We start from the raw sequence: 13,472 nt of genomic DNA, 5'->3' as shown, positions 1-13,472 counted from the left end.
TTAATTGAATATAATACGTTTTATCTGAGCTGTGTGTGTGTGTGTGTGTGTGTGTGTGTGTGTTGCAGTGTATAAACTATGGTTTAAGCAGAGCCTCTGGAAGCTCGACTCCATCAGTGTGGTGTTCATCATGTTTTATTACAACAGCACGAAAGTACAAAGCAGCACAATTCTGCCCCCTTCAGGACACACACACACACACACACACACACACACACACACACACACACACACACACACACACACACACACACACACACACACACACACACACACACACACACTTCTTTCTTCCTCCTCTTGTGAAGGCGTCTGAATCAGCCCTGAACATCAGCCCTGAACATCAGGTCCTCAGTGTCCTCACACCACTAACCATCTTAACTACATGGGTTTATTTTGCTCCTGTACATCAGCAGGCAGGACCACAGGAGGCTACAGGAGCAGGTGAAGAAAGAACCTGTGAGCTTCTCCAGCCTCGGACCTGAGGTGTGATGTCTCTCTCCTCTGGACTGTGCAGTGTGTGAGTGAGTGTGTAGAAGTGTGTGTGATGGTTGTGGGTTGAGACGTGATTCAGGATGTTCCTACATGTGTGTGGTGTAAAACAGCTCACGGTTTTAAAATACTGAAAAAAAACACCAATTAAACACTGTATTCAGATCAAATCCAAAGAGCTGAAAAACTTATCACACAAACTCCTGCCCCGCCCCCTAGCCATGTGCTCTTCCTCATTGGCCCCACCCCCAGCAGTGTGCTCTTCCTCCTTGGCCCCGCCCCCTCCATCCCCCACCCTGTAGCAGCCTTTGCACTGAACCTGTGCAGGTGTTTTATCAGCACAATGTTTATTTCTCTGATTAATGACTTCTAGAATAAAAAATGCAGATTATGTAAATGCAGGACGTCCCACAGGAACCTCGTTCTTCTCCTCACACTCTCACCTGAGACCTGGCGTATGGTCCTGCACATGTTCTCCAGCTACAACGTTGACAACCTCAGCACTTCTGCATGCACTGTGTAGCCTCGCACAAAGCAGACAAGCAGGTGCTACACAATACACAACTACGACATACTCTACACAACCACACTGTACAGCTACACAATACTGTACACAACCACACCATACTGTACAGCTACACAATACTCTACTGTACACAACTATACACTACACAACCACACCATACTGTACAGCTACACAATACTCTACTGTACACAACTATACACTACACAACCACACCATACTGTACAGCTACACAATACTCTACTGTACACAACTATACACTACACAACCACACCATACTGTACAGCTACACAATACTCTACTGTACACAACTATACACTACACAACCACACCATACTGTACAGCTACACAATACTCTACTGTACACAACTATACACTACACAACCACACCTTACTGTACAGCTACACAATACTCTACTGTACACAACTATACACTACACAACCACACCTTACTGTACAGCTACACAATACTCTACTGTACACAACTATACACTACACAACCACACCTTACTGTACAGCTACACAATACTGTACACAACTACACAACACTCTACACAATTACATCTTACTGTAGTTGTACTCACACGAACCCTCTCACCTACACAGTAACATATATTGAAGAATGGGGTGTCACCGTGAGAAACACACACTCACACACACACACACACACACACACACAGACACACACAGACACACACAGACACAGAACATTGTGTAAATGTAGTTTATGGAATCTGGTTAAAAATATAAACTCTGAATATTTACATATAAAATTTCTTTTTTTTGTTACAAATCAGAAAATGTAAAATAATTGATTCATGTTTTAATGAGAATCAGATGAAGACTGCAGCCACATTGTCCGCCACACCTACACACACACACACACACACACACACACACACACACGATTATTACTATATACAACAAAAATTTAAAAATAAAATTTAAATGCTTATTACATAAATATTTTATTTAAATATTTAGCAAAAAAAATTGTTATTGTTTGTTACAAAAAAAAGAATAAAAAAAGAGGATGATGATGATAATGAGGGACTCACCACACATGTTTTCTCCCATTTTGATGTAGGCATATCCCCAATCACCCCACACCGTTCCCCACGAATTACGTACGATCCAAAATGGCACTTCACCTAAAAACACACACACACACACACACACACACACACACACACACACACACACACACACACACACACACACACACACCTTTTTATTTACATTATATTTGGTGTATTTGGTACATTATATTTTGCTGAAACACTGGAATCTAGTCTGCAGGGCGAGGGCAGAGCGAGGGCAGAGCGAGGGCAGAGCGAGGGCAGAGCGAGGGCAGAGCGAGGGCAGAGCGAGGGCAGTGTGAATGTGTGTGTGTGCGCGTGTTACCTGTAGTATCGTAGCCTGTGATTAGCACGGCGTGATTAGCATGTCCAGCAGAACAGTGGTGTTGAATGATTCCTCCCTGATAATCCTGCCAGCTCACTGCATCCACCAAAACCACTAACGGCCCCCAGTCCACCAACCTCCTGCTCATCTCCTCCTCCTGTCCACTACACACACACACACACACACACACACACACACACACACACACACACGTTTATATATAAATTAGAGCTGCAACAACTAATCGATTCAATTTGTCGACGCATGGTGTTATTGATTATCTGGGCTGCTGAAGTTACTGGTCAGCATGACAAGAAGATTCATCCACTCGTGAAAATAGCAGAAGGTACAAGTAAACCGTCAGCAGGAAAAAGTGTGCGTTTCAAATCCTCCAATGCAGTAGAGCATCTTATATTAAACACAACAAAGAAGACTGTAAGCTACGAGTTATTTAAAAGAGGAGTTTGTGTGAGATTCACGAGCACGTGAAAACACACGAGTCACGGATGAAGGTGAACATCAGCACGGTGAGTAAAAACTCGAATCCTCACGTGTAAAAGGTGTAGTTTAATGAAGTGATGGTGTGAACTGTGTGACCTGATGATCGTCAGTGCGACTGTCCTGAACTTTAACACCTGATATGTGGACAAGTGTTGCCACTGAAGTATACTTTCTAATTGCATGCCTTTACATTGGGAAGATCTGGAAGATGAAACCGGTCTGCTGCTACTTCTATCCACTCTGCAATGTTAGTTGAGATGTGTGTCGATATGTGGCATGGGGTAAAGCAGTCAAATCTGAAAACCCTTTAAGAAGATTACTGCCATCACACAGGACTGTGGTGTGAATATTGTGGAGGAGAAACATGGGGAACACAGGCATTAAAAGAGCTGATGGAGCTACAAGATGTTTTGTGGAACACTTGACAAGTGAACAAACCTGCAGTAAGATAAAAAAAAACTAAACTAGCGGACACAAGCTTGTTCAGGACGTAAGTACCAGATGGAACAGTGTGTGCTGCTGTATGAAGACAGATGGAAGAAACAGAACAGGTAGGTGATCCTGTGATTCTCTCCTCTGCTCTGGACCCGAGGTTCAGAAGACTGAAATCTCGGTCACCTAAACAAATGATAACTGCAGGCTAAAGAGCAAACTGAAGCACTTGAAGCAAGAAAGGAAATGGAGCAACAGCAGCAGCAAACAAAAACCTCAGCCATAAGAAAAGGAGCTCAACCTTCAACATCTTTGCTTGATTCTCTTATTGAGACTGGATGCAGCAGTGAGAAAGAGAGCTGAGAGGAGAAAACTGAGGAGAACCTCAACACTCAGAAGTCCTGGCTTACTTTGTTGAGAAGCCACGGAAATAATCCTTTGGATTGGTGGAGAGAGAATAAAGATAAATTCCCCATGTTGGCCAAATGAGATACATCCTACTGGAAACTGTGTTTCCCAGGCACCTCAACACCATCCCAACATCTGATCTCTGCTGCACCTCACATCGCTTTCAGAGAAGAGTCAGCCGGGGATAGCCAGCATCTTCATATGAACATCTAAACAGTTCCTGTTCTTCTGCACGCTTACTCCAGACCACACAGTTAAAAAACTTTAATCTGATTAATCGAATAATAATAATAATAATAATAATAATAATAATTGTATGATTAATGGATTATTGAAATAATCGTTATTTGCGGTGTGAATATAAATCACACTATTAACTCTATTTGCACTCTGTCGCACCCTGCTGGACATTGCAGCAATCAACATTTCTAAATAAATGATCAGATCAGCGTTCCTGAATGTAAAGGAAATAAAAGTGTAATATCGTCCCTGTAAAACATTTTTCCACATTTTATGTCCTTCTGCTTCTTTACCTGAAGTCGAATGCAGCGAAGTCCTTCACCGTGACGCCTCCGTAAACCAGAGGAAAAATCCGGCATATTCCGGTCTGAGCTTTATACGGGTACTCAGTCTGATTCACCAACTTCTCTCTGCTCTGAACACACACACACACACACACACACACACACACACACACACACACACACACACACACACAAAAATAAATAAAAACTCAATACTACTAAAAGCAGAAGCACGTTTATTATTTATGTATAAATATATTGAATAAACTTTGTTCCTTTTCTCTTATATGCACAAATTACTGTAAAAAAATAGTCACTCTTCATCAGGAAAAGCCTGAAAAACCATCATAAAAGTATAAAAAAAAAAAATTATACACACCAAAACAACTGAAGAAACGAAATTAAAAATATGTAACAAAATTATTGGCACCTCCTTTTAAAGGAATGTAAGAAAACAGACCTGCTGTGATGTTTTGAGCTCCGAGTCTGTGGAGTTAAAATGTTCTGCTAAATTGCGCTAAACTGTAAAAAGGAATTTAGTTATCAGTCTTCAGACAAGATTAAAATCAAACTTTAACTTTGAACATGAGCAGCATTTTTGTTTAGGAAAATAAAAAAAGTGATGACTCATCAATTAACCCGCTTTAATACTGAAAGATATTTAATCCTAACACTTGGTTGCCTCTGCCAGGAGGTTACATATAATAATGTTACAGAATGATGACAGCTGGGAACCTGGTCATAAACTGAAGGGAGACTTTTGCACAGAGTGCTGGTATAGTACCTGTTTTAACCAGGACAGCGTGCTCACGACTGATCCTCCGTTACATCCATGACTCATATATGCACAGTCTATAACCTGCTGAACGCTGAGGTCCTCAAACTTCCCTCCGTCTTTCACTCGCACTGACTCGACTGCAGAGACCACGCTGAACGCCCAGCAGCCTCCACACTGTGCTCCGTCACACACACACACACACACACACACACACACACACACACACACACACACACACACACACACACACACACAGTCATCACACATCATTCCCCCTGTATACCAACACACACACACACACACACACACACACACACACACACACAAAATAACATTCCCCCTGTATACCAACACACACACACACACACACACACACACACACAAAATAACATTCCCCCTGTATACCAACACACACACACACACACACACACACACACACACACACACACACACACACACAGAGAGTCATCACACATCATTCACCCTGTATACCAACACACACACACACACACACACACACAAAATAACATTCCCCCTGTATACCAACACACACACACACACACACACACACACACACACACACACACACAAAATAACATTCCCCCTGTATACCAACACACACACACACACACACACACACACACACAAAATAACATTCCCCCTGTATACCAACACACACACACACACACACACACACACACACACACACACACACACACACACACACACACACACACACACACACACACACAGAGAGTCATCACACATCATTCACCCTGTATACCAACACACACACACACACACACACACACAAAATAACATTCCCCCTGTATACCAACACACACACACACACACACACACACACACACACAAAATAACATTCCCCCTGTATACCAACACACACACACACACACACACACACACACACACACACACAAAATAACATTCCCCCTGTATACCAACACACACACACACACACACACACACACACAAAATAACATTCCCCCTGTATACCAACACACACACACACACACACACACACACACACACACACACACACACACACACACACACACACACACAGAGAGTCATCACACATCATTCACCCTGTATACCAACACACACACACACACACACAAAATAACATTCCCCCTGTATACCAACACACACACACACACACACACACACACACACAAAATAACATTCCCCCTGTATACCAACACACACACACACACACACAAAATAACATTCCCCCTGTATACCAACACACACACACACACACACACACACACACACACACACACAGAGTCATCACACATCATTCACCCTGTATACCAACACACACACACACACACACACACACACAAAATAACATTCCCCCTGTATACCAACACACACACACACACACACACACACACACACACACACACAAAATAACATTCCCCCTGTATACCAACACACACACACACACACACACACACACACACAAAATAACATTCCCCCTGTATACCAACACACACACACACACACACACAAAATAACATTCCCCCTGTATACCAACACACACACACACACACACACACACACACACACACACACACACACAGAGAGTCATCACACATCATTCACCCTGTATACCAACACACACACACACACACACACACACACACACACAAAATAACATTCCCCCTGTATACCAACACACACACACACACACACACACACACACACACACACACACACACACACACACACACACACACACACACACACACACACAAAATAACATTCCCCCTGTATACCAACACACACACACACACACACACACACACAAAATAACATTCCCCCTGTATACCAACACACACACACACACACACACACACACACACAAAATAACATTCCCCCTGTATACCAACACACACACACACACACACACACACACACACACACACACACACAAAATAACATTCCCCCTGTATACCAACACACACACACACACACACACACACACACACACACACACAAAATAACATTCCCCCTGTATACCAACACACACACACACACACACACACACACACACACACACACACACACAGAGAGTCATCACACATCATTCACCCTGTATACCAACACACACACACACACACACACACACACACACACACACACACACAGAGAGTCATCACACATCATTCACCCTGTATACCAACACACACACACACACACACACACACACACACACACACAGAGAGTCATCACACATCATTCACCCTGTATACCAACACACACACACACACACACACACACACACACACACACACACACACACACACACACACACACACACACACACACACACAAAATAACATTCCCCCTGTATACCAACACACACACACACACACACACACACACACACACAAAATAACATTCCCCCTGTATACCAACACACACACACACACACACACACACACACACAAAATAACATTCCCCCTGTATACCAACACACACACACACACACACACAAAATAACATTCCCCCTGTATACCAACACACACACACACACACACACACACACACACACACACACACACACACACACACACAGAGAGTCATCACACATCATTCACCCTGTATACCAACACACACACACACACACACACACACACACACAAAATAACATTCCCCCTGTATACCAACACACACACACACACACACACACACACACACACACACACACACACACACACAAAATAACATTCCCCCTGTATACCAACACACACACACACACACACACACACACAAAATAACATTCCCCCTGTATACCAACACACACACACACACACACACACACACACACACAAAATAACATTCCCCCTGTATACCAACACACACACACACACACACACACACACACACACACACACACAAAATAACATTCCCCCTGTATACCAACACACACACACACACACACACACACACACACACACACAAAATAACATTCCCCCTGTATACCAACACACACACACACACACACACACACACACACACACACACAGAGAGTCATCACACATCATTCACCCTGTATACCAACACACACACACACACACACACACACACACACACACACACACACACACAGAGAGTCATCACACATCATTCACCCTGTATACCAACACACACACACACACACACACACACACACACACACACACACACACACACACACACACACACACACACACACACACACACACACACACACAAAATAACATTCCCCCTGTATACCAACACACACACACACACACACACACACACACACACACACACCGATTTCTGATTGTGGACAGGACCAACAGCTCCATGTTCTCTCCAGTCAAACTTGCGGGGATAATCCGATGCTTTGATGTGATCGTGTTGGGAAGCTCGGTACGTGGACACTTGGTCAGGATGAGCCTGGAGATAAAGATCTGGGAAAAAAAATAAAAAATTATTAAAAGTGACTGATGATTAGAATTAAACACATTAAAATGTCTTTCTTACAACAAAAAACACTGAATAAAACCGTCATTTCTACACGTCACCTTTAAACTGTTGCGTGGAGAGGATGGAGAACTGATTCACTCCGTACACGGCCGTGTGCTTCACCTCCTCCGAGTGGGACTTTAGGAAGATCTGCCTCTTCACCGAGGACTGATATACAGACAAACATCCATCAAACAACACAGATTATCATCAATAACAACAATAACTGCTGTATTATTATTATTGCTGCTGTTGTTTATCACTTTATCATGTATAAGACATTTTATAAAGTAACAAAATGCAGCTCATATTCACTCAAGCAAATTAAAGAATTTCAGCTGCATTCATTAAATTAAACTAAAATAAGTTCTGCACCTTTATATAGCATTATATGGATTTTAGAAGAGCCGACTCTTTTAAACGAGTCAGATTAAGCATCGACTCTTTCAACTCTCAATGCACTTCTCGTTTTTGTAAACAGTCTGCAATATTTTGACATGAGATTGTTGTTAAAATGGAATTATTTCATCAAACCTCATTTTACCTTTCAGTTAACATTCCACTGTGTTTTACACACAGATCAAACAAACTGCTGTGTCAGTGTAAATGCTGAATTATTTATTATATTATTAGTATTAATAATGAATACACTTTTCAACATAAAGAATGAAAATAAAATTGCTAAAATCTACAAAATAATAAAAGAGGGAAACCCCCTCATTACAGGAGTCGGTTCTCAAACAACTCAATGAGTCGACTCACCGAGCAGAATCGGTTCCCAAAGCGCTTAGATTTCTGTCGATATTAAGTTGATGTAAATATGCGTGTTTTTGTGTTGCACGTACTTTTAAATTGATCCAGGCCTGTAAATAATCTGCTTCAGTGTAAGAACTCTGATTAAACAGCTGGTTTAACAGCTCTAATAACAGTCCTTTGGTGTCACGAAGCTCCTCAGAGAAATTCGCTGAAACTCCGACATTAAACAACAACAAACTGTAATATAATGAAACAGTAAACTGGTCGATATTCTTCATTCTGCGCTGCTGAAACCGAAATCTATTTTTTGCGCTAAAATGATTTTGTTTAAAAACGCAAATGTTTCCGCTTCCGGTCTGAACTGCGCTGATTTTCCGCCGAACTGCGCCTTTAATGCAAGAATTGGCTAAAAGCGTCCCGCCCTCTGTTCGCTGATTGGTTCTTTTTTACTTACCAGCAGCCGATTGGTCCGTTTACCCGTCGCTCATGTCGTTTCCCAGCAACTAGAGAGCGATGCGAAAGTGCAGGAATTACAGCGAACAAGCGATTTGAATCATAGTATTAAATATATTAAATCATATTAAATATATAATCATATTAAATATATTAAAAATCATTTATAAACTTATCAGATCATCAGTCAGAAATATCAAAAAATGTACGCATCGTTTGAAAAGAAGAGAAACGTCATTTCCGGCGCCATGTTGGACGGGTCAGGGTTTCGCTGTGAGCACGTGGACTCGATATAAACTAAACAAATAACACGTGATGCTCAGAGATAATATATATTTAATGTAATTCATACTTAGATTTTTTTAAAAAGATGTTTTCGTAAATAAAATCTTTTTTGTCTTTATAATAAAATGTATATTACACATTTTCCCCATTTGTAATAATTATTTTCCTATTAAACAGCATCAGGTTTATATTAAAAACAAATGAACCATGAATGCAATTATTACACGTTTTAATGGAGCAAAAAGTAACACTGAATGTCCATCATCATCACCATCATCATCATGACCATCATTACCATCATCATTACCATCATCACCATCATCATCACCATCATCATCATCATCATCATCATCATCATTACCATCATCATCATCATCATCATCATCATTACCACCATCATTATTACCATCATCATCATGACTATCATTACCATCATCATTACCATCATCATCATCATTACCATCATCATCATCATTACCACCATCATCATCATCACCACCATCATCATTACCATCATCATCATCATCATTACCACCACCATCATCATCATTACCACCATCATCATCATCATCACATCATAATCATCATTACCATCATCATCATCATCATCATCATCATCAGATCATAATCATCATCATCTTCATCTAATCATCATCATTATCATCATCACATCATAATCATCATCATCACAAAGCTCCAGTCAGGATCATCTCTCATGTTCATTCCCTGAAATAAAAATAATAAAATCACACAGAATGAAAAAATTTTCACTTTCAAATGCAAAAAAAAAACAAAAACAGAAAGAGACAGGAGATGAACTCGCCACACACACACACACACACACACACACACACACACACACACACACACACACACACACACACACACACACACACACACACACACACACACACGCAGTGCTATGAGGTCACTGAGAGATATATAAGTATAAATGAATGTGTATATATGTGAATACTGGAGATATATTATGGATATATTGTGTATATATATGGATTAGTACTGAGGCGTACCAGGCGTGGTGTTAGTACACGTTTATACACTGCTTATAGACGGAAGTAACGCTGAATCATCTGGAGTTTGTGGCTGTGGTTTGAAGCTACATCGAGCTCATAAAGAGGAAGAGGTTCAGGAGATTCCGGTTCTTTCCCAAACGCTAATGTTCCTCACATCATCTGCTTCACTAATCCTCATCATCATGTTTCGAAACTTTCTCAGAACTGCTCTGTGAAACTAATTTGTGGGCGGAGCAATGCACGTACAAGCCCTGCAAATACTTTGTGATGTCATAATTTAAGCCCCACCCATCCACCAAACACCTCATATGCAAATAAAGAGTGAAAGATGATGATGGAATCTTCAGGAACCTGTGTGCTACGTTAGCCATCAAGGGTAAAATTAGCAAACGCAGGATGGAGAATTTAAATGATTAGCAAGAGTGTTAGCATAATTCTAAACAGATAAATTTTAGCTTCCTCCTCCATGTAAGATAAGGTTAAGTGTTTACACAACGATCTTTCTAGCATTGCTAACACACTGCGATCGGTAATCAAACTCTTGATGGGTGACTTCGTAAAGCATTTTCAGAGATTTCTTAAGAATTCATTATAATTCATCCAACAGAGTTTATAGACTTGTTATGGAGCTTATTTTGTGACATCACCACCACACACCCCCAAATCAGTTTTTCTCTTTTAAATGACAAAAAAAGACAATATTTTTTGGTTTTGCTAGCTGGCTAATCTATGAGTTTTAGTGCTTGCTAGCTTGCTGATGATTTGTAACTAGTTGCTGTTTCATACTCAGCCAATTAGCTAGTAGACTATTAGCTAATTGTGCCGTTCTCATTGCTAGCGGCTCAGTGAGAACATTTCTACAGAACCCTAGCATTTGGGACTTGACCCGGTAAATCTTTCCTGAAAGGGTCAAAGGTCATCCATCAGTCACGATTGTCCCGTGAAACTCCATCATGGAGCTAAAGACAGTGTTCAGATGACAAACACGGACCGAGTTCATCCGCAACAGAGACAAATAAAACCGACTCTCTGTAAAGTGAGAGTCCTCGAAGTCACATCTGTCCCCAGGGGTTTGGGCAAGCAGGGCACAGGGGTCAAAGGTCACCATGAGGCATGACCTCAGGATTTATTCTCGTCATACATGTCCAAAGACGTCTGAATATCTGGCAGCTCCATCTCACACACCACGCTGCGTGGAGATCCCGAGTTCCGGCCGAAAAAATGACCACCTGCAGAGAAAAGACACAAAAAAGGTTCAAGTTTGTAGTAAAAATGTAAATAGAGATAAAAAGACAATAAAATCCAGAGACAAAACTATAGAACTGAAACTGAAATATGTTTAGAGTGTCGGTGTGCAGGTTGTGTATCAGTACTGATCTACTGTCCAAATAACTGCCAACTAAAGTGAGTGCACCCTCAGTGAACGTGTCAAACTGTGTGTAAAGTATGAAGATTGTGTGGAGCACAATCTCCAGCACTGCTTTACTCCTCCTGGGTGTGGAACTCAGAGCTGCACAGGTTGTTCATGGGATCCATAATCACATCACAGAGCTGCTGGATGTGAGACACATGGAGCTTCTCCACCTTCTGCTTGAGGCTCACAGGTGATCAATAGGGTTCAGGTCTGGAGACGTGCTTGGTAAGGCGTCAGTAAAGCAGTTTTCATCTCGTCAGCGTGTTTGGTGTCGTTATTATGTTGGAGTTTCTGAAGGGAGGAACATCATCTGAGCCAAACAAGTTTATCTTCGTCTCATCAGACCACAGAACATGGTTCCAGTAATTCATGATCTTGGACAGGTTTTCTTCAGCAAACTGTTTGTGGGTTTTCTTGTAAGCAGCTTCAGAAGAGGTTCCTTCTGAGCACTGACGAGTGAATCTTCTGCTTCTGCAACCTCTAAATCAATGCTGCAGCACTCATGCGTATGTTTTTTGAAGCAGCTTCTGCACCTGACGCTCAGCACGAGGACTCGACTTCTCTGATGGACCCTTGTGAGGTCTGTTCAGAGTGGAACCCAACTTGGAGAACCTCTGTGTGACCCAGATCACTGCACTGTAACTCAGTTTCAGGGTGATACTGATCTTTTTACAGCAGAGGCATCTTAGTGGAGAGAAACAATCCTAATTCTCACATCCTCAGAGACTCTTTACCATGAGGTCCATGTAAAACATCTAGTGGTCAGTGTGAGAATCGACTCAAAGCAGCAGATTGTAACTGCTCTAATAACAGATACACACATTTGTATGGTTTTGACAAGCAGACAAGAACATGAACATGATGACTAGAACACGTGGCTTTGCGTGTTTACACTTTCGTTGCCAGATATTTAGAAAGTCATGGCTGTATGTTGAGTTATTTTCAG

General features: G+C 41.5%; 2 protein-coding genes across 3 annotated transcripts in view; both read right to left on the bottom strand.

The window, feature by feature from the left end:
• Positions 1 to 1,725: 1,725 nt before the first annotated feature.
• Positions 1,726 to 9,734, bottom strand: ctso (cathepsin O). The gene is made up of 8 exons (XM_083559768.1): positions 9,430 to 9,734; positions 8,644 to 8,752; positions 8,390 to 8,529; positions 5,069 to 5,236; positions 4,294 to 4,415; positions 2,420 to 2,583; positions 2,074 to 2,166; positions 1,726 to 1,883 (listed from the first exon to the last, which is right to left on the bottom strand). Exons 1-8 carry the CDS (start codon positions 9,616 to 9,618, stop codon positions 1,849 to 1,851), a joined length of 1,020 nt encoding a protein of 339 aa, XP_083415894.1. The 5' UTR covers positions 9,619 to 9,734; the 3' UTR covers positions 1,726 to 1,848.
• Positions 9,735 to 10,290: 556 nt separating this feature from the next.
• rnf130 (ring finger protein 130) overlaps positions 10,291 to 13,472 on the bottom strand; it is a 38,133-nt gene continuing 34,951 nt past the window's right edge. Inside the window, exons 9-10 of one of the 2 annotated variants that reach the window (XR_014536520.1) lie at positions 11,609 to 12,341; positions 10,291 to 11,548 (exon numbers count right to left, since the gene is read on the bottom strand). Coding sequence is in view for 1 of the 2 variants with exons in the window: in XM_083559810.1 (XP_083415936.1) it covers positions 12,232 to 12,341 (110 nt within the window). In the remaining variant the exon portion in view is untranslated. Of the gene's footprint in view, positions 12,342 to 13,472 lie in introns of both variants that reach the window. The other variant, XM_083559810.1, reaches the window with a different exon arrangement.

This window comes from Silurus aristotelis, assembly GCF_946808225.1.
Source record: "Silurus aristotelis genome assembly, chromosome: 14".
Taxonomy (NCBI): Eukaryota; Metazoa; Chordata; class Actinopteri; order Siluriformes; family Siluridae; genus Silurus; species Silurus aristotelis.
This window is presented reverse-complemented; position numbering and strand designations above follow the sequence as displayed.